Below are 23,383 nucleotides of genomic sequence, written 5' to 3' on the forward strand. Positions count from 1 at the left end.
GCAGACAGATCGCGGCAGCATGCATTGCGACGTTGGAGTGGTGTATTTGGTTTTCGAGCCAACTACCCAATAACTGTTCGGGAACAGCTCAAGAAATTCGAGTCGTTTCGATTAATTTTTATAATGCACTAGTTGATTCGTTCAGTGAATGACATAGGAGTATATGCAATCTGCTATTCGAAATTTTCTAATATTCACACGCCCGTGCCTCATTCCGCTTGTGCAGAGCAGCGTCTAGGACTAGCGGCTTTCTCTCGGTGTGTTTGTTTCAATGAATACCACGTTTTCAGAAGCTATGTTCTCGTAAGTCTATGGTGCACTTAGAGAAACCTTCTCTATGAACAGCTTTATCTTTCAAATTTTTAGAGGTTGATCTTCGACGTGCAAAGACTGCATATTTTGAACACCTTTTTCTTGACATTACGAAGCATAAACCGGAAGGCACTTGGAAAGCCATAAATGAGATCCTTGGTCGTCAGAATAAGAATGCCACACCTGAGAAGATATTACTCAATAACCGTAAACTTTCCGGTCAAGCGCTAGCCCATCACTTCAATAAAGTATTGGTCGATAGCATAACGGCAGATCACAGACTGCAGTTCACACCACCTGCAATCGATAGCGCCCTATCAACAGTTTTGTTTATCACCCTGTAACCAAGTAAAACGATTGAAGTCCATTCATGCGATTTAAAAGTAGCAAAGCTCTTGATATCAATATTTTGCAAATCAAGCCTGTAAAATATGTTTACAGTCCACTGTTCCTGTTCTCACGCATATTTTTAATTTGGTCATTTTGGATGGCGAATTTCCTAATGCTATAAAAAGTACAAACTGACTGTCATACACAAAGGCGGCAACAGAAATTGCACTAAAAATTAATATCCGTTATACCTTTATTCACAAGAGGCTTCAAAAATATTGTCATTGAGGCTAATAAATTTTCTGAAGAGATGAGGCTTTTTTCTGATGCGCCATATTGGTTTAGAAAATGGCGCTCGCCAGAGAATCCTTTAAGTAAAACTCTAGTTTGGGCGAGTTGGTTTGTGTTGAAAGAAAAAACTGGTAATGGCGCAAGAACCTGCCATTACGTGTCTCAACCTGATTGCCGTCTCAACGTGTCAGTCTCGAGTAGTCTCCTACTGCTTGAAACGGAAAATAGTTCCCTTGGAGGTTCCGTCACTGTTATTGTTTCTGCTCGCCAGAAAAGAAGTTGGCATCTGAAGCTCTGTTTAGGGTAGATTCAGTAGTACAGCTGGAATTGTGGCGCAAAAAAACTAACAACAAGGTTTCTTTCTACTACCTTCGCTCTTCCCTACTTCTACTACGTTAATTTTTCTTCTTGTAACTGAATTCTGCGTTGATTTTATCGCTGGTATTAATATTTCTTCCTTTTAGCACTTTTTGGGCACTTTGTTGCTATAAATGTACGCCTAGGAACGTTTGTAAAACGACGCCCAATCCTGTGGCGTGACTTCTTTTAAGGCTGCGGAAACTTCGCGCGCAAATATTGTTCGCCCATTGTGAAACCGGTGCACGTTCGCTGACATATGCACGCAGAGCAGTCGCTGGTTCATTGCTGTTGGTGTAGTATGTAACTGGCACAATTCTGTCCAATTCGCAGGCGGACAAAGCTTACTTGTTCACGCTGCTACTGCTTCTGACGCCGGTGTCTACACATGTGACGCTACAAACGCAGAAGGTAGCGATGAGCTTCGCTATGTTCTCTCAGTCATAGGTAAGTACCCAAATGGGCACTTTTTCTAGTGGCCTCGCAAGAGGCAATACATCATAGGCATGAGATAGAGCCAAATTCACTACCCCAAACAAAAAATCCTTGGCGTGACCTTCGCAGATTACGCTGCGCATAGCATTGGAATGCTTCTGCGCCCTGCCTTGGCCAATTCTTCGGCCTAAGTTTCGGACCTAGATTGCATACCAGCCTTAGAGACTTTGCCTCGGGCTTCCGCCAAATTACACCAAAGATTCCGCGCAAACTTTCATTCTAAGGAACGAAGGATCGATCAAGGTTTACCTCCAGCGCTGACCTTAATACAGCCCGGCTATCAACGTAAACGTCAGCCCAGCGCGAATCCCAGGTCCTGAACATTGACGAATATTCAGTCACATTGATGGATGGTTGAAAGTCAAATACTCATGGCCTTGCGGTTTTATTGAATCACAGTGCCATCTAAAATAATGCACGCGCAGACGTTCAATGCCCGACTAAGGGCGACATTATTTAATGATCACTTTATTTCGCATTCTAGTTGAAAACTCCACAAGTGCACTTATGCAAGCTCTTTTCGTCATTCCTTCCACTCTCGATATTGTCACGGGGTGGTGACAACGCCATGAACAACGGACAATTTTACTTCGACCTCGTTACACGACGTTTGCTCCATTTCATGCCTCATCAACGCTCAGTTGTTGGTAAAAATGGCATACGTCTGAGATTAATGCGTGACTGAAAACCTGTCTTGATCTGGGTTGCCCGTTAGAGTCACTGAATCAAGTGCTGGCCAATTCGGCTAGTTCATATCTATTATTATTGGGCGTCTAGAGTACAGAGAAAGATTTATTAAGACGAAAGCCTTACATGGCACATCAGTCAAAATTCGGCGTGTAACCACCGTGCAAGACAGACTATAAAAACCCACGCGACCTCATGACGTCATCAGTAGTGACTACATCATCGAGAAAGAAAGAAAATAAGCATTCTTTTGAAGCGCCTTTCGAACCCAGGCCGGGACAATTAAGTGTGACATCACCACGGTTCCGGATCTGGAAGTGACGTCATCAGACACGAGGTCTTTGGCATAACAGCCTTCACCGGAAAGGCCTTTCATACATTAGTACTACTTACCAACACTAGCTATTAAGTATAGTTAAGCAGCAGCCCACAGTGACACACCAATCCATTCGCATTCACAGTACGTAGTAGTCTTAAGTACCAGAAATGGGTTGTAGCGCTGAAAAAGAGAACACACAGGAAGCGAGATGCGACAGGCGCAACTTCCAACTGTTTATCCGCCACGAATGCGAATGAATATAGGACAAACAATCAAGAGGGGTGGGAAGAACCATACATGCACGCGAGGGTTGTAGAAAAATTGAAAACAGATAGATAGGATACAATAGAACAGATCGACAACGTCAACAGAAAACATATAGTCTGAAGACTTATTGTCATGCAAAAATTTAACATCTAGAGAGTTCCTGCAAGGAAAAGGGTCTTCAACTTCTAAACTGTTAAGATGTCTTAGAAGGAAACGACTGACATGGCTTTGCCAAGCCCGTCTTTCACTTACAATACACCTAAACGGTATTTCTTCCATATGTGTTTTGGCGGTAAAAAACACATTTAAGCTATTTCCTTTGCAAAGCCGAATTCCTTTAGCAATTCAATCCAAGCCGATACTTTTATATAGAAAAACCGCATTAGATTTCAGCCTGCCGGGATTAACTACGGTCTTGCAAAAATTCTTATGCACAGCCTCATGAGCTTTCCCGTTAAACATGCCAGACGGTATGACGACGAGTCCGCCTTGTTTGTCCGCTTGTGTGAGTCGAAGCTTCTGGTCGGCGAAGAACTTGGCGACTGTTTTGGTGGTCGAGTCATGTCAAGCTCCGTTGACGGGCGCGGTCCAGTTGAGGCTGTCCACGCCGTCTAGAAAGCACCTTTCCTAGTCCTCCGGGTCAGATTTACCGGAAATCCTTCGATTCAAAGAAAGTAGCTCATGGCCCGTAAACCTTGGCCCGGAATCTTACCCACAAACAGTGGAAGAAGGTTTATCTGATTTTAAACTACTTGGAAAAGGTTTGGACTTCACCCATGAGTTGCCAAGGCAATAAGTTGCAGTTTTTAGACATTAACATCATCCTTAAAGACGAAAGCTTTTGCTGGATGTATTGCCCTCGCGTGCAAAAAGAATCAATGCCCTATGATTCTTCCCATTCGAAACCTGTAAGACGCGTCATTACTCAGATGTGCCTGAAAGGGTCGCTGGAGAAATCATGTTGCCATAAAGCGAGCGAAAGCTTTCAAACCCAGGTTCCAGAGTTAGAACCAGCAGGCTTTCAACGTCGATCTTAAGCGCAGTCGCAGAAGATTGACTGAGAAAACTGAAGAAAGAATGCAGTAAAAAAGGCAATCAAGATGAGGTCACCAACACAAAAGTAGACCGGTTGTCATCTCGTACACCCATAAGGTGGCGCACAATTTGAAGCATGTGGCAACAAGATACAAGGTTCCTGTGGTTTTTCCGCCCCCCAAAACTGGCTGCCTTGTTTGTGAAAACTTATCCCAACAAGGCAAACAAAATTGAATGTAAGAAGAGACATGTAGCTCCGTTTGTTAAATGTGCCGAGGAAGTCGTGTATCAGATGCGGAAAGAAGTACGTCGGCCAAAACGGGCCACTGTATTAACGACCGATTAGCAGAACATAATCGGGATTTACAAAATAGTACTGGTTCACATTTTCCCCATCATTGTAAAGTCTGCGGTGAAGAGAGGACGATTAAGTGTGCAGAAAGGCTGAAAAAAATGGAGGTTTTGAACAGAAGTAAGGACTAGACAGCCCTTGAACTGTTGGAGGCTTTCTATATCAAAAGCAACCATAGTGATTGTGTTAGTACCCATCAATTACGATATATTAGAATGAAACCGCTTTTTAGATACACGGGGGTGAGACACCTGTGCCGCTCACTAATCTTCTTTTTCAATTTTTCTTCAACCCTCGCGCGCATGTGGGGTTCTTGCTACCCCTCTTGATTGCTTGCCCTATATTCATTCGCATTCGCGGTGAATAAACAGTTGGAAGGTGCGCCTCGCCCGTCTCGCTTCCTGTGTGTTGTCTTTTTCGGCGCTACAACCTTCTTTCTGGCAACACGCACCAGCTAGCCCCCCCAACAAGTAGTACTCAGTATTAAGTACCCTTTAATTTTGATGCTTTCTAGCGCCAGTTATTGTGGCTTCATTTATCATCGGTCAAGAAAGCTGCCTCAGTATTCAAAGGCAACAGCTTGCAGCGGGTGACAAGAGACAGTTTGTGGGATTTCTTCGTTGTTGCATGATTGTGGACAGCAGCTTCGTGCACGTCGCCCTGTTCGTTTCTTTCTTTGTCCTCGTTCTCACAATTATGTTGCAGCCATCCTGAACTATCAACCAACTAGCTCAGTTAACCATCCTCTTAACACGTGTACTGCCCGCAACAAATGAAACGCGAACAAGCGAACTAAAATGCCAACACAAAGCCACAAATGTATTAATTGAAGGAGAAGAAATACAAGCTAGGTTGATGAACACCTATCAAGAACAGTCTTCACGCCACCTTGCAGCAGAAAGTAAGAGACTCGAGACAGAGTCGTTATTGTACACAGGGAGTTAATGGCATGTACCCACTCCGGGGGATTGGCCGGTTTAGTCTGTGCGTGCACACACATTTCGTGTTCCTCGACTTCCAACGAGAGATCAACACCAATGCCATCGACGCAGTCCGCCCAGTGCATGTGGCAATTTGCTCTTCCAATACCACACTGGCACCGCAATTAACAAACAATTCGCACAACCTAATTAACAAATTTCGGTGCATCCAGACTTGGGCTGCGCTTTTCCTAACAACCAATCATAATTTTGTCTGCAGCATAACAGTCATTAAAATCCAGCTTCGATGGGAAAAACTTTATCACAAGGTACAGCTCTTGGTGTTGATATTTTTCCAAACTTTTATAATGGTGAAACCTACCTCAAGGTGCTTAGCGGTACGAGGCCATCGGGGCACGTTCGATGGACATGGGTAAAGGGAGACCTTGCGTGTCTTGTGGTGAATAAAAATTAATATCTAAAAATGAAATCATAATTTTCCGTGCTGTTTGCCAAGTGAGACTGGGACGTGCGTTACCAGACTGGGGTGTTAGAGCTGGGTCGTTCGAGCAGGTATTACAGGGTATTTTATAGAATTTCCTGTTAGGTTTTATCTGACCATTTTTGCAAAAAAAAAATACCTAACTACTTTGAAAAGAAAAACGTTAAATAGTGATTCTTTTAATGTTATTCTCTGAGAACATTTTTATAGGGCCTTGTACCGTGGACGCGCAAACAGTAATATACTGACGCGATTTAAGAAAATGCAGGCTCCATCACCAACGAAAACTGTTGTTCTTAGATTACACACCCAAATATCACCACTTAAATTTTACAGTGAATCGGCTCATTTATACTATGGGGATCACACTGTTGTATTACAAACAACCGGAGACGATAGGCCATTTTTTGTATTTGCTGGGAAGGGGTTTATTTTTGGGATGTGCTGCAAAGAACAATCAAGAAAGAATTTCCGCTATGCACATATGGCAACCGGTACTTTTTCATAGAGAACGTGGATGGTATACCTTTCGATTTAATAATGTTGACGGCCGCCCATAGTATTTGACGCTCCCGAATGCCTATTTATTTTTGCGATCTAGGTGCACTGAATTTCCGCATATACTTTCGGGAAAGCATGCGCCAGTTTCTTGAGGTGCAAAGAGCTGCTGGTTCTGTTCCTAACTGGCTTTCAAAGGAAGAGTCTTTGTTGACGTCAAAGGATTTTTTTTATCTAGAAGCCAGCCTTTCTGGCCAATTATGTTATCGCCATATGTTCTTCTTTTCGTGTAAACCCTGTTTTGGTTTTTGTGATGCAAGGTGAAATTCCGGCAACGAAGAACAACAAGGCTCGACGGCTGGGGCCAGCGTGTCTGATTCGCGATCCAAGGGCCTTGTGTTCGATTCCCATGTCATGCCAATTTTCACTGCAGTTCGTGTACTTTACATTCCGTGATGTCTAATGACGTTTGAGCCATGTTGGGATCCTATGATCGCAACTTATTTATGTTTCAATCAATTTTAGTTCTGTGTGACGTCACGACCCTATAAACCAATATGTGACGTTACACTCGGAGTAGGCAGTAACATAGTTGTTCTTCATGTTACGTCATGCTCTTTGTTAAATAGTCCAATGCCTGCGACGTCGCATCGTCACCGACCAATGGGAACACCGTTCTCGCACTCAAGGGTTGCTACTGAACAGAATTTCTTTGCCTCATCTGAGGTTGCCGCCGAACGTTGTTGGGACTGTGGCTCCGAGCCAGGAAACGGTCGAGGCGACGGTGAGAAAAAGAACGTTTATGTACAGTATGTACAAGGGCTTTTACATGATACAAGGGCCAAGAGCACCACGGGCTAGCACAAAGAAGAAGAGCGGCCCCGGCGGCGAGCGTAGCTCCGGCGTGATGGCTCTTCTGCTGCCCGTCTGCTGCTCGGGTTCAGCGCGGCTCCGTTTTTATAGCTGCTGGTAACGGTTACGGCAGCCAGCCGTTCAAATCCTCCAATCACTGGCCACCGTTCAAATTAGACCAATGGTCGAGAGCCGGCGAGCGGCGGAGGAGTTCGCACCGACGGAGAGGAGGAGAGGAGGAAGGGTCCGTGTCGGCGCCGCGGCGGCGGGATGAGTCACGCTGCATGTCGCGACTTGTCCGAGAAAGTCTGGGCCTGCTTTGAGCGTCGGCGAGCGCGCAGCGCTTGTTTCCAGGGGGGCCAGCCAGCGAAATGGGAGCTCCGGCACTACAGCACCACCGCCGCCAGACAATGCGCCACGAAGACGAGCTACTTCCGCGTGGCTCGGATGCGGGGCGCGCTCGTACGCCAGGCTCCTCCAAGTTCTCGTCCGGTGTTCAGCCGCAGGTAGCTCCAGGCTCCTTCCCGAGAACGGGTCCCTCTCGTCAGGACAGGATCACTGCTCCGCAGCTTAGTCGCCCAGGTGACTGGATCAGCTTCGCTCGGTCCTTCGGAAGAGCTTGCTTCTCAGCATCGATCGTTGATCGTTCTGCATGTTGCGAAGAACCGACCGACAACAGGCAACACCCAACACGAGCAAGTGCCCTCTCTCACCCGTCAATACACCAGACTTAAAGTCACAAAAACTCCGTTAGCAATAGTTCTGCCCCCTTTTTGTTCCCTCTTCAACAAGAGACACATGTGGGATACAAGAACTTGAAAGTAATTATCCCAAACAAAGTGTCAAACACATGAAACACTCGGAATGAAATGAATGCAAAATAAATTCGCTCTCTTGAGATCACTCGGCCAGGAAAACAGTCAGCTGAGGCCACAAATGAGGATATCAATTTTTTCCCCGATCTACGAGCGAACTTAAGAGCGGTTCGCGAAGAGACAAAATGTAGGTCACGAGGAGGCGAAACCAGCCTTTCTTAGAACACACGGCTTAGTGCGTCTACGTTCGCGTTTTCCTCGCTTCTAACGGACGGTAAACGACACCCGCTACAGCGGAAACTAGTGACTCTGCCTCTTTCGCTGTGCTGCGCTTTTCTCTCTCTCTCTCTACTACCGTGGTAGCTAACGTCCCTGCCTCTTTCACGGTAGACGCGCTTTTCTTTCTCTCTCTACTACCGCGGTAGCTAATGTCTCTGCCTCTTTCGCGGTATACGCGTTTTTCTTTCTCTCTGTACTTGTCTTTCCAGTTTCTACGGGAGCTACAGTACGAGAGCGATTCGCTTTCATAGACTGGCAACTTGTCCCTTTCTTTGCGCTTCGCGCGCCAGTCGCGACGTCCCATAGCGAGTGCGCAACGCTTCCGATGGGACCGTTCTTTCTTTCTCTCTGTTCGTGGGGGCAAGTCAGACCTTGCACGAGTCTTGACTTTCTCGCGCATCTGTTTGCCTTTCCGCTCGGTGTGTATTTCGCCTCTACACGGCCTTTTGATTTTACACCTACTAAGTGGCGTCATTTCGAATCGCGGCTTTCTATCGCCATAAATGTGCTTGGCTGGGCGCTTAGACGGTTTCTTCTTGGCAATTTTCTTGCCCCTGTCACTGCGGCCTCGTACAATCTTTCGCTCTTTGAGCCGTACACGCGCATTCCTTCCGCGCGCGTGCCGCTTTCTATGGGAGCGCGGTTTCTCCCGTGAATGCAGCGGAAAGCGAGAGCCCGCATGAGAGCACGTGCCTTTGCGCGTCTCGCTCTCTCTGTGCTGGCGGCAAGATTCACACTTGTCCCGCTCCTTAATTTTTCGCCTCCCGGGCAGCGCTCTCTTGAATCTCGGTTTGGTGCCTTGGTGCACTTTTCCGCGCGAATGTTTGCACGATTTCTTTTTGCAGTTTATTCTACTGCCCAGATCCATCTGCCTCGGCACACTTATGCACCTCGCTTTGCGCGATAGTAATGCCTCGCACATTTCTTTAGCTCTGGTTCTGACGCTAGTTTCAGGGCTGACAACGTGACTGACTTTACTGAAGTCATTTTGCCGGCGACGCTGGCGCTTCCGAAGGTGGAAACCCGTTTTCGCGCGTTTGCCCTTTCTCTCTTTTCGGCGGCGCCTGTCTTTCTTATGCCTGCCTTTCATCTTTCGGCGGCACCACTCTTTCTTTTGCCTGCCTTCCATCGTCTTTCGGTGACAGCTCTCTCTCTTGAGCTTGCCTTTACTGTCCTTTCGGCGGCAGCACTGTTTGTCGGTCACCTTGTGGTGATAGCTCACTTTTCGGAACTGGCTGTTACTTTCCTTCCGGTTGCAGCTCTCTTTCTTGTGCTTTTCTTTCATTTTCTCCTGTGGAAGCACATGCTGCTTCCGTCGCCTAGGTTCCTGTTCTCTGACAATGTCACTATGATTCTCAGCCGATTCACGTGCGCTACCTCGATCAGACCTGTCTTTGGCGCCTTCACCAAGTTCCTCAAAGCTGCGCTGTTCCTGCTCAGCGTCTCTGAGTGCGCATTCGGCCTCATGTTTCTCGGACGGGTTGACGTCTACCGCCGCTATGTTGTCTGGAACGTTCTGTTCTCCACTGTCGTCCAGCGCCTTAGCTTCTTCAGGCGCAGACGAACCAGTGTTTTCTCCTGACATTAGTGTTGACGCGCAGCTCGCGTCGTGCTCCTGGCGCGTTTCAGCTGATAGCGGATGAGGGTCGGCTCTGCACTCTGTCGCGGTGTTCCCGCTACTGCAGCTGCTTTCTGGAAAGTCGCAAAGCTCAGAGCAGAGCGAAAGCACGGGACTCGTTTCGCATTCCTCGCCAGAGACACCAACGCACAACTCAGCGTCCGCAAACTCTACATGCGCCTGCTTCCGTTGATCGTAAGTGTCGGGTTTCTGCATCTCTGCCGAACGCGCTGCACAACGCGGTGTGCCGTCCTCATTTACTTCGCTTGCGTCGGCGCAGGCGTTTTCATTAATGTCCAGACGGACGTCCTCTCTGCCCTGTTCGGCAACTTCTCCTGCTTTCGAAGCGCTATGAGATTCGCTTTCCGGTAACTCCGCCACAATTTCAATGGGCGAGACCTCTGTAAGTGCATCGTCCGATACTGTGACTACTTTATCCGATGGTATAGAGGTTTTCTCGGTTGGCGAATGCGGGGCAATTCCCACTGTTACCGCAGCAGTTACATCTGCCAAGTACGGACTACGTTCCTCTGTGCCGCATTGGCAGCTCTGCTCTACAGCTACGCACTCTACCTCTGCGTCACGATCTTCCGACCCTTCAGCACTTTCGAGCCACTCTAAAATGTCGGCTTTAAACTGGTAGGGAAAATCGTAAAACGATGGGGTGCTATTCTCTCGCAGGTACCTTTGGCGAAGGTCCAGCGGTGACACGTTATATCTTGTCAGTAAAAAGCCTTTCAGCTCATCGTAGTCCGCCAAGCCGTCGCCAACAGGCGCTTTACAACGTCATACGCTTCGCTAGAAAGCACGGCTACCAACTTCTGTGCCCAACCATTCCGCTCAACGCGCTTTCTCTCGCAGACGCGCTCGAACTCCGCCAAATATTTCGCCATATCTTCGGCGATCACGAAGGGCTGCGGCCTGTCTCTCGGCTGCTGACCGTTAGTCTCATGCACAGCGGACAATATTTTATATCTCTCGAAATCGATCTCATGCGCTTCAAGCTCGAGGTCCATCAGTTTCTTAGCGTGAGCACGCCGTTTTATCTGAAGCTGCCTCTGTTTTTCTACCTCTTCGCGCTCAAGCTGCTTCTGTTTTTCTGCCTCTTCGGCCTCGCGCTCACGGCGTTCTTTGATCTCATCCCAGGCCTCATTGGCTTCCTCAGCCGTTACTTCCTTTGCCCGCATGATCTCAAGAATCGCATGCTTTCGTTTTGCGGGGCCTAAATCAAAGCCCAACTCTTCACAAATTTCGATGAGTTCCTTCACTTTGAAGTTCTCCATCGCGCACAATAGCCTCTTGTAGTTTGCCCTTTTCTTAGAATTCCCTTGCCGTTCACTACTATAGCACTACTAGCATGACACGCGCAAGTAATTCTTTCCAAAACGCCTCGCTTACTCCCTCTGCACCAGCTTTCGTTTCAAAGCGCTCCGACTTGGCTCGAAACAGCCAAGCTTTCTACAGTGCTACACACAGCCCTACTCTAAACTACAATCACGTGTGCTAGAGCAGTCTGGCGAATTGAGGGGAAAACATCAGGCACTCACCGCGCCGAGGTAGCTGACGCCGGTCGATCCCGCAGCTGCCATCCACTGTTGGGTTTTGGCATCCCACCGCTGCCACCACTGTTGGGACTTTGGCATCCCACCGCTGCCACCACTGTTGGGACTGGGAGTCCGAGCCAAGGAACGGTCGAGGCGACGGTGAGTCAAATGAACTTTATGTACAGTGTGTACAAGGACTTTTACATGATACAAGGGCCAAGAGCACCACGGGCTAGCACAAAGAAGAAGAGCGGCCCCGGCGGCGAGCGTAGCTCCGGCGTGATGGCTCTTCTGCTGCCCGTCTGCTGCTCGGGTTCAGCGCGGCTCCGTTTTTATAGCCGCTGGTAACGGTTACGGCAGCCAGCCGTTCAAATCCTCCAATCACTGGCCACCGTTCCAATTAGACCAATGGTCGAGAGCCGGCGAGCGGCGGAGGAGTTCGCACCGACGGAGAGGAGGAGAGGAGGAAGGGTCCGTGTCAGCGCCGCGGCGACGGGATGAGTCACGCTGCATGTCGCGACTTGTCCGAGAAAGTCTGGGCCTGCTTTGAGCGTCGGCGAGCGCGCAGCGCCTGTTTCCAGGGGGGCCAGCCAGCGAAATGGGAGCTCCGGCACTACAACGTGCGCTGAAATGCTCTCGCGTTATTACACTCTTCCAACTATGTACTTCAAGCTTGCGCTTTAATTGTTCCTTTACGGATTTCTATAGCCGACGAGACACATACGAGGGAGTACCCAAATGAAACCGGACTAAATTTTTTGGTCGGCAAAGCTTCTGTGGTACCGCGTTTTGCCACTAGGAGCGCATAGAACGAACATTCCAGAGTCAGTAAGCCGAGGCCGCCGTTGAAGGAGGTCAGACTAGTTTAGGCAGAGTTTTAGAGTGACGACTGTTTTGTGTGAATGTCGTTTTTACAATGGCTGATTTTCGTGAACAGCGTGCGCTGGTGGAATTCTGATTTTTGCTCGGAAAAAGTTGAATATAAACTCTTGAAATATTAAGAAAGACGTACAAGGATGATACTATGGGGACAACTCAAGTGTTCCTGAATCGAATCCTGAATAAAAGCAACAATCATGCCAATGGAAAACTTCAAATTCACCTCGCCTAAAGAAAGCTCGTCAGGTGAAACCAAACCTCAAAACAATGCTGATTTGTTTTTTCGACGTGAGAGGAGTCGTCCATTGAGAATTTGTTCCGCAGGTTCAGACAGTTAGCCAGGCTTTCTATTTGGATGTTTTGAAAAGATTGGGCAACAGTGTGCGGTGGAAGCGGCCAGATTTGTGGCGGTCGGGTGACTGGTTTTTCCATCATGGCAACGCCCCTGCTCACATAGCCCTGTCTCTACGACAGTGTTGGACCAAAAATGGCATGAGCCCTATTCCTCAACCCTCATACTCTCCCGACCTTGTCCCGTGCTACATTCTTTGTTTCCTAGAATGAAAAAATAGGTGAATGGAAAGCGTTTCGCTGATGTTGCTGAGGTGAAGAAGAAAACGACGGAGGCACTGTCAAGCATCACAAAAGATGAATTTAAACAATGTTTTGAAAAATGGAATGAAAGATTCGACAAGCGTATCATTGCAAGTGGGGAATACTTTGAAGGAGATTGAAGGTCTGTGCTTAAAATGTGAACAAATAAGTTCAAACAAAATAAGTCCGGTTTCTTTTAGGTACCCCCTCGTATGTGCCCGCGTACACGCCTTTTCTTTTCTCTCGTTCTACTGCCAGAGCCCCCCGACTTTGGCGCCAAGACAGGCACCACCAACGTGCTGATGGCGAGGCAAGGCGAAGATGTCACCGTTCGCTGCCCGTTTATCGTCAAAGACACGGACAGCTCCGCGGTGTCCACCACCTGGCGACTGGACGGCCGCCCCATGGCACTGGACAGCCTGCCGGCCAATCTGGCGCTGGCCACCGGAGACGCCAGCGAGCTTCGAGTGAGCCACGTCCAGCCTGAGGACGCAGGCTACTACACGTGCACGGCTAGCAACGCGGCCGGCGAAGCCAGCTTTACCAGCTTCCTGCACGTCCTCGGCGAGTACTCTGCGAGTTATTTTCTGCTTGCGCCTGCATTCACCTGAGCTGCTCACGAGAAATCAGCTCCGCGTGTAGTTTCCAGCTTAGTAAAACTCCTTCGATATCCGTGAACAGAACAGCCCCTTTGTCATATTTGGCTTGTATTGCACCTGCACTTGTAATTTCTCTATTGCCTTGTGCATGTTTTATAGCAATATTATCAATAATAATATTGTTTGTTGCACCTGTTTTTCCATGAGCACAGCCGGCCAAATATTTAGCTGGCGTGCGCAACGGCTGCTTTTTCTGCGCTCCTGGGCTTTATGACGAAGCAAACTTGCCGAAAACTCAGTAGTGAGCACGGGCTTAGTGAGGCTGTGCTTATATTTAATATTTTCACGAGTTTCCACCGCCATAAGCTGCAGGAGCACGGAAAAAGCGGCCTTCATGCACGCTTGCTCAGGATTTTGCTTGCTGCACTTTTTCTGCCACACTCAAGCATACAGTGCTTGCTGGTGGGTGGTAAGGTCAGCAGGGACGGACCGGGCAAATATGCGCAATTCAAAAGTACTCTCAAAACAACAAGACCACCGAGGCTGTCCCATAAGGTGTGGGTGTAGTTTTCAACAACAGCAAACCAAAAAACGAAAAAGGCACTTGCACTCCACTAGCAGTCAACACAGGCAAGTCATGAATACATAGGTGCAAGCCAAACTGTATAGCTATCATCAACGAATTTTCTTTTTGTCCAAAGCGTAAAAGAACCAGTCGCGTTAGACATAAAATACAAATTATGACAAGAGCACCAATTCATTAATATCTTTTTCAATTTTTTGTTCATGTTACTACTGACTCGATGTACTTCATAGCCTGAGTCGCTTTTGGACGTTAAAACTTCACAACCAGTCCAGTCTTATTTTTTTTCTCCTTATTGGTGCATCCTCGCTGAATATATCTTTATATCGCTCTAAATGTTCTTTCTGTTGGGAATGATGTTGTTTATTCATATTTATAGTACCGAGAGGACAATACAAAGTAGACATAAGAAATTGAATCAGGCGATATATTTCAATATTTCTTCTGTGCGTGTCTTGTGCAGTTTGTTCTATATATTTTATACTTTTTCATATTCTGCAGAAAGGTTTGTTAACGGTTGTTTATCGACGCAACTAGCAATTTTCATATATAGTTATACCCTACCAAAGGGGGCTCTCTGCTAGAGCTTCGTACACCTTATAGCGGGTTCATATTTGCGCCATCACGGAATTTCTAGATGTATGCTGCTACAGTACCACACTTTTACATATATGCCTAATGTGTTCCCCTGAACTGAAATATTCTACTCTATATAAGCCTAAATACTTAGCGGTTGAAATGTACGCTAGAGCAGGGAGAGAGCAATTCTCCTTATGTTACTGTTGAAGAGGTTGCAGTCAAATTTGTTCTGTTTTTGTGGCCATCTAAGCTGTCAACAGTGCAATGTTACCTAAGGAAGTTTGTATATTTTTCTGCGGCGCATTTTCGTGACTTTTCTGCTGGAACTGAAATTGCACTTACATCACTAGTATAAATAATAACAAGAAGTGAGGCAATGGTGGAGCCTTCCGGCATTTCAAACTTAACTAACATTACGTTGCTTGCTGAATTTTCAAGCCTTACCATCTGATACCTATCCGTAAAAGAAGCTTGAAATAAAAAATCTGCAATCCTTCGTCGAAATGCGTTTTCATATTTTTAATGACTATCTCGAAATTGCGATGAGGGAATTTAATTTATATGAAAAGCAGTAATAATAAAAGAGAAGCTTTATAGCAAATTTAGGGTGCTTTTGCCTTTCATAAACCTGGACTTTGACCTAAAGATTAGCCAATGTTTTTACAAAAGTTTGTGATAACACTGACACGTGTTCTTCCATTCTGGGTTTAAGAATTGATCACGGACTATTCATTTATAGCTAGTTATATAACTTGTTACACTCGCTATCTGTTAGGGGTGTAAAAAACGCTTCATTTGTAATGGCAATTTTATCAAGAGATATTACGGCAAGACAGTATATCACTGTGAAGTCTATAGTGACGCCCAAAATTTCGCTCACAAGCTAAGAAGAAGCATGGCGTAGCAGGAAAAACCCGAGGCACTTCTTAGCGGTGAGAGGTGTTTTCTGCCCCCTTGCCTAATTTTGCGTCGTAAAAGTGAGCCGTAAAAGGTCGTTTTCTTTACAAAGGTGGCGTGAGCAAAAGCGTATTAGTATGCCCTTGTAATTGTGGTCTATAGTTTAAAGGGTTCTTATATGCACTATTTCTTCCAATAGATATTTCCATTTGTTCATTCCCAGCACATTGACTACATATGGAGAAAAGTCTACAGAGTGGATGGCGATAAATCTGTAATTTTCTGTAGACTGTCTGTGAGATTGGTAATGCCCATATAGTTTTCTCTAGGATTTTTCTATAGAGGACTATAGACTTTATAGACAAAGTCCATTCACAGTTTATAGACTGTGTAAAGAAATTGTTGTAAGGGTGGTGACTCTTTCGTTTCAGTTCCTCCTTATTTCGAGGAGGCAGACGCCGAGGAGATCTATGTTGTCGAAGGTGGCGCCGTTACTCTGGAGTGCTTTCCTCGTGGCATTCCGGAACCAGCAGTTTCTTGGCTACTTTCAGAGAACAAGGTAAGGTATCTGCTGTTGAGGGCGAATTTCTGCGAGGTTTTAACGCTCTTTCGCTTGAATTGAATTTATTCACTGCACTGCTTGTGATGTGCTGGCATGTTAACAGTGTAGATGTGCTGATATGCTAATTGTTCTAATTTTGTTTCACTTAATTCACCTCAAAAATGGAGCGACGAGGTTAACGACATGTATGCTAGCGCGAAAAATTGGCTGTGACATAAGTCGCTTATGCCTGGATGTGCGTAGCGAGAGGTACGATTAATCTTATTGTTTAGCTTGGTTATCTCTACGGTTACATCTCTTGAGCTGCATCGCTCTGCCGTCTCTGTTCGATACGCCGAGCACGACCTTTTTCTGTCTCCGCAGCTCGTTGACTCCTCCTGGTTTCTTTGCGTCCTTGATCCGCGGCCCTGGCACGAGATGCCGAACTAGACGACGAACCACCCTCGTCTGAGTCCGTTCGCCTGGCCGCTTCGTACTTACGACACTTCTCGAGGCGTGCGGTTCGTTCTTCCTCCGTCTCCTGGGCTCGCTTCCTCCTCTTGGTTTCGTTCTGACGACGAACCCTGGCTTTTTTCAGTCTCTCCGACTCACTTTCCATATGTGCCGACGAATCCCACCGAGCCGCCCCTTCCATATATATGATGCAACGCCGTCTCCTCCTCTGTTGTTGCAACGCAGTTTCACCGGCTCCTCCTCGGACGTCATGCCAGATGGCGCGGCGAGCGGTGCTGCCAACTGCGGCGGTTGCTGGGCAACGGCTCAGCTCGCGGTGTGGCCACCGGCCACAGCTAAACGCGAGAATACGGCCAATGTAGCTCTCGGTACAAAACAGGACTGACTAGACCTGTTCAATTAAGAAATAGGTGCAGCTATTTTCAAGTCGGCAAACACTATATTATCACCGTATTTACGCGAATGTGATAAGAGGGTCGAATTTGCGGGCATAAAACATGAAGAAAGAAATCAAGTGATTATAACGGGAGGATTGCCTTTGCGGGCCCGGCACAGGCCAAAAAAATGGCAACGGTTAAACTCTCTCAAGTCTAGTTGGTACAGCGTTAGCTGTGTGGTTATGCTTGTTTAGTTTTATTTGCAAATAATTATCAGTATTACTCGGTCTCTAATTAGAACAGCTCATTTTCACTCTACCTAAGCTTCTCAACGCTATGACTTAATGCTGTAGCACATAGTTCGTTTTTAATTGCAATTAGCTCATTACCGCTAATTAGTTCGGGTCGCTATCTAACACAGTGCATTTGCACTGAACCTAAGTTTTCGAATGGTACGTGACTCGATGCTATTGCGCTGTTTGCTTTTAATTGCAGTTAACTAAATATCGCAAATTAATTCGGGTTAATTAATTACTAAGGCTGGAAGAACGCTAACGTTATCTTAAATCATAGGAAAGGAGATGTCAAGGACTTGAAAAATACAGACCGATCAGCTTACTGTCTGTTGCCTGCAAGATATTTACTATGGTAATTGCAAATAGAATCAGGACAACCTTAGACTTCAATCAGGCACAAGATGAGGCAGGCTTCCGTAAAGGGTACTCGACAACAGACCATATTCACACTATCAATCAGTGATAGTAGAACGGTAGGCCTTAAAATTAACATGCAGAAAACCAAAGTAATGTTCAACAGCCTAGCAAGGGAGCAGCAGTTCGCAATTCGTAGCGAGGTGCTGGAAGTAGTAAGAGAATATGTCTACTTAGGGCAGGTTGTGACCGCTGATCTGGATCATGAGAAGGAAATAACTAGAAGAATAAGAATAGGGTTGTGCGCATATTGAAGGTTCTCTCAGATCATGAATGGCAGTTTACCAATATCCCTCAAGAGAAAAGTGTACAACACCCGTATCTTACCGGTACTCACCTATGGGACAGAAACGTGGAGGCTAACAAAGAGGGTTCAGCTTAAGTTAAGGACAAAACAGCGAGCTATGGAAAGAAAAATGATAGGTGCAACGTTAAAAGATCGGAAGCGGGCGAAGTGGGTGAGGGAAATAACGCAGGTTAATTACATTCTACTCGAAATCATTAGGAAGAAATGGGCTTGGGCAGGGCATGTAATGCGAAGGCAAGATAACCGCTGGCCCTTAAAGGCCTACTTGACCGAAAGTTTACTTCGGCTAATTTTGTGCTCGATATAGTGTGCATGTTATGAACAATATTCATATTGAATATTAGGGCTGTGAAGCGTCTAGAATTTTAGTTAGAAGCGTTGAAAAACCTCTGTAGCAGACGACGCAGTCACCTAGCGGTGTGCTGGACAACTAACAAACCTGACCGGAAATGACGCACAATTGAGACACCGGCATCGCCGGCTCGCCAGTTTCAGGCGTTCTGAAGTGAGTGCGCGCCCCTTGTAAGCTCCTTCTGGCGCGTTTCTGGCTGTTTTCATCGCGAAGCTCGATGGTCTCCGAGAAAAATTAACTGCTGGCATCATGTCAACGAAGTGCGTGGCCACGGAAAGGAATACGAAGAATGCAGAAAGCACCATGTATACCTCTCGGCCACTGCCCTTCTCCCCCGATCTCGAAAGCTGGTGTAAGCTGTCTGCAGCTCAGGTTTTAACGTGAATTCCCCTCTCTTCTTCAAAAAAAAAAAATGGTGGGTGACTGACGCGTCTGCCTCGCGCTAACCCCTTTTGTGGGTTGGATTTTGTCAACAGACCTTTCCCGGTCTACATCATGCAACAGAGCACGTACGTGTTTCTGGCCCGATCGGCAAAGCATGCCACGAACCAAGAGGGTTATAATTCGGAGAACGCTTCGAGGCGTTTCTAATCGGGAGAATAAAGAGGACGGGGGACCGCTCGCACAAGCTAGCTTAGCCGGTTCAGAAGCTAAAGTGGACGGCTTTGCTCATCGAGCAACGACCTTTTGACGGCACGTTGTTTACACCGTCTGAAAAGGAATCCAGATATGCACGCGTTTATTGCAGGTACAACTCTGCCCAATGCGCAATAGTGCCGTCGTGCATTGCGGCACTACGCCCGGATTCTCAGGCCGGGCTGAGAATCCTGGAAGGCCACATGAGCGTTACTGAAAACGTCGAATTTCTTACTGCCTCACGCCATTCATACTTGAGGTCGATTACAGGAAGCTAAGTCAGCGTTATCATTCAAGGCGCGTCTGCAAGACCTCATAGAACTGAACGCATGTTATTTGAATGATAATATTTTCAAAGGAAGACAACACCTTTTTGATTACATGTTCTGCATTATTACTCAGTCGATACAGACACACTGCCTACGGTAATTTGCGCGGTGGGCGTATACGGTCGACTGGGGTCCGGCAACCACATCGTTCTGCCCAGGTGTGTGGTTTGAAAAGATTAGAAAAACTTTTCCGCCCCTGCAGTACACGGGCTTTAAGTGGTTCTAGGCAAATACAGTAATGAACGCAGCGCATAAGATTTTGTTCATTTGAATCGGCATGTATTTCGCAACGCGCATACATGCCGACCGAGGCGCGCAAAGATGAACCAGCCCACCATCAGCACCGCATTGATGCCACGGTCCTCGAAGAGAAAAATGTATATTTATTTTGCAGCACAAATCTTGCTTCTGCATATTCTTTCGCTTAACGCAGCGCTTAATTTTCTTGAGCTCCCTTTTTAGACGTCCAGCTGTTTTTATTTATTTATTTCGCGTTCACAGCACCTGTTACAAATTTCTATGCACAGGCAGGAATACCTTTCGACGGAGGAGAAAAATGAGAAGGAAAAGGAGAAGGCAGGTTATTTTTTTTTATCAAGACAACAACCATATTGCACCCACAGCAGAGCACACATGTGCTGTTGGCACGCGCGTGCCCGCTCAAAAAAGCTGAATTGATAATACAAGCACTTCTACTTGGCATCCATTTGAATATGCTTCTTTTGTCCGCTATGTCCGAACTTTGCACAAGCTGTAATCGAATACTGCCAGGCAAAATACATTGACTAGCATTGCAACGCGATCATATTCGCTGGGGTTGAGCCAGGAGTTTTCTGGTCTACTACAGCAAATAAAACACGTTTAAAACTTTTTCTATGGCGTTTCATCCGTTTTAAGATGTGTGTTTTCACATATAACCAGTATTTATCGCACAAAGTGCTGCACGCGCTGCCGGTACCAGCGCTTTGCTCGAGCCGCAACGAGCAGACGCTCCGAACCTGTCCGGACTCTATTCTCAAACGTGCGTCACTTCCGGCGGGCGGCAATGGCGCCCGTTTTTCCAGTTTCGGTATTGAAAACTCCGATCTTTGCGCGCCTCTGGCACCGTAACTGCTTGAAACTGGAGCGTAATGTTTTGTAGGTAGCATAATAGGGGGGTGTACTATGAAAAAACAACCTTTTTACGGTTTGAAAAATTTCGGTCAATTAGGCCTTTAAGGGTAACGGAGTGGATTCCAAGAGAAAGCAAGCGTAGCAGGGTACGGCAGAAAGTAAGGTGGGCGGATGAGAATAAAAAGTTTGTTGGGATACAGAGGCCGCCGCTGGCAACGGACAGGGCTAATTGGAGAGACACCAGAGAGGCCTCTGCCCTCCAGTGGTATACTAGTCATGCTGATGAAGATGATGACGAATTCAGGTCGTTAACTAGCACTTGACCTAAGCTTTCGAACGGTATAAGCTTTGATGCTATAGCGCAGTTTGGTTTGAATTGCAACTAGCCAATTAACCGTAATTAATTCGGAGCAGTAATCATAATGAACGACTGAACCAAACTTGTTGTTCTCGTGACTATGCTGAGAGACATAGCTCGACGGAAGCGAAAAGTCCCGCTTTGACTTCGGTTTATCGTGAAGGTCAAAGTACCGGCATAAGGCGTTTTCCGAAGCTGTACCCTGGTGAGTAAAGCCAACTCTCTAAAAAAAAAGCGCAAGCAACACGAACAATGGTAGTTTAATGTACTGATAGTTCGATAGGTAGAAGTTCACTAATAAGTACCTCAAAAAATGGCATTCCTTTGGCTCGACTACAGAGGAAGGCGAGGGCACTCTTTTCAACCTTCACTCCGTCGGGAATATGCAGCCATTATTATCTCTGGAAGGTTTCGCGCGCCATTTCTTTCTCGTGTTAACCGAGAAAAAACCTTATCAGATAACACTGATATCATAAGTACGGAGTTCTGGCACGCCGTCATCATTTGGAGCGCGCGCTTTAGAGGCCTCGTCGTAAGAAGGAAACTTCTCCCAGTCGCTGAATCATGAGGCGAGTCAGGCCCCCCGAATGTTGGTGAACGTTCTCGGTAGCACCTTTAGCGATCCGTCGTCCATCGTGGGGAGAAGTCGAAAAGCACGCGAGTTTGAAGCTTCTGAATAGTGCGTGAGGTACTGAGGTAAGTACTGAAAGGGCCTTTTACGTCCACCTGAATTGGGTTGCTAACGGTAGCTTGCGACACAGCGGCGCTGCAGATGCTGAGGGTGTCTACCCAGTGTATGCCCAACCGTAACAAAATGAAACGGCCTCTACAACTGGCGTGTTCTACCTTGTTGCCTCGGGACGATGCGTCGAATTCCCTGTCGGTGCGCAAGTGCATCTTCGGCTGTGAACAGGCTTTCTCTGTTCTGCCGCTGTTCTCATATTGTAACGTGACATTCCGTGCCGGTCGCCGTGGTTAAATATTTGCGACACGACGCTTCGGTTGTTCGATCAATGCGGCAGTCAAATTTTTTTTGACTTCCTTTTTTCTGGTTGCCGCATTTGTGGGTCGACGTGCACGTAGCCGTAAACCAGTATGCGAGTAAAAATGGCGTATTTATGACACTTTCTGCGCTTTTTCTTCCCTTATAACGCGAGGGGAGACTTTTCGCTTGTAATTTTTGCAAAAAAAAAAACTCGCGTTACATTAGAATAACTACGCTATACCGGCGGTTTTTTCAACCTGTGTAGATTTTGTTTACACAGTTGTGAATGTGTGACAATGCGGTCTGTGCAGAGAGATCGTGCGCCATGGCCGACACTTCTTGGTAGTCGGTAGTTAAAACACCACTAGGCTATTAAATTATTGCCTTGTTACTTTTGGATTTAGGGCGCAATATCGCTTTCGTAGGCATTCAACGTCGTAGTCGAACACAATATTTTTATTTTCGAAATCTAAGATGCTAAAGAACTTGATGTTGCAGAAATTAGTGAGACGTCAGTCAGGCATGCCACTGGCTTCCCGCAAAAGCGAACAAGATAAATAAATGCACTGAACTGAAATGCACTGAACTGAAGATACCAGCCATTATTGTGGGATTCAATTACAAGCACAATGAGACCAATGGCTTCAACACAGGAAATCTTTAGCAGAAAAAGTCAAAATATTTACTCGTGCCAGAACCTTACCCAAAGAACGAAATTGCAACTTCTGCACAGTAAATATTGGGCTAAGAAAAACAACTTCCGGTTTTTTTGGTGCTCTAACGGTAAGGGGCGTGGTCTGCAAAGGTAATGTGATTCTGCTGAAATCATCCTAGATCAGAGTGGCATTGTAGATCAAAGGTCGTAAAGCAGTAGCATTTGTGACTGTTGCGCACAATGACTTGACACCATGATGGCACCTAAAGCATGTCCTATCCGTTGCGAAATCGTTAATAGTGTCCTCTTTGATTGGTTTGGTTTATGGGGTTTAACGTCCCAAAGCGACTAAGGCTATGAGAGACGCCGTAGTGGAGGGCTCCGGAAATTTCGACCACCTGGGGTTCTTTAACGTGCACTGACATCGCACAGTACACGGGCCTCTAGAATTTCTCCTCCAAAGAAATTCCAGCCGCCGCGGCCGGGATCGAACCCGCGTCTTTCGGGTCAGCAGCCGAGCACCATAACCGCTGAGCCACCGCGGCGGCTGTCCTCTTTGAACTGAAAAGATCGTCAATATCTGAATGTTTTCGTCTAGACGCTAAATCGGTCAGGAATAAGCGAGAAGAATTCTCTGTCTTGTTAGGCAACTTTGCTTTCCCATTTAATTATGATTTCGATGACTTGGCTGACCGACAGCGATATCTGTGAATAGCATTTATTTTCAACAGTTTCCTTAAATCAGAAAGCCACTCGTGAAGGTGGTGTATGCGTGTTTCGTGATGCCCACTTTCAGTGCGAAATTTTTAACGCATTGTGTTACCTATTGGGCGATGCTGAAATACTTTAGTTATATCAGGAAACATTGTAATGTCCGTGATCTACAGGCCGCCGTCCTGTAATATGAGTTCATTTATTGAAACCATAAAATCTTAAGTTTGG

General features: G+C 46.6%; 1 protein-coding gene across 1 annotated transcript in view; it reads left to right on the plus strand.

Moving 5' to 3' along the window:
* The window catches only part of LOC149356844 (hemicentin-1-like), a 172,266-nt gene that overhangs the window by 80,257 nt on the left and 68,626 nt on the right, over positions 1 to 23,383 (plus strand). The window contains exons 12-13 of the mRNA XM_089576441.1: positions 13,205 to 13,510; positions 16,036 to 16,163. Of these exons, the coding sequence (XP_089432567.1) occupies positions 13,205 to 13,510; positions 16,036 to 16,163 (434 nt within the window). The remainder of the gene's footprint in view (positions 1 to 13,204; positions 13,511 to 16,035; positions 16,164 to 23,383) is intronic.

Source organism: Amblyomma mixtum, chromosome 3 (assembly GCF_055824585.1).
Source record: "Amblyomma mixtum isolate Tamu chromosome 3, ASM5582458v1, whole genome shotgun sequence".
Classification (NCBI taxonomy): Eukaryota; Metazoa; Arthropoda; class Arachnida; order Ixodida; family Ixodidae; genus Amblyomma; species Amblyomma mixtum.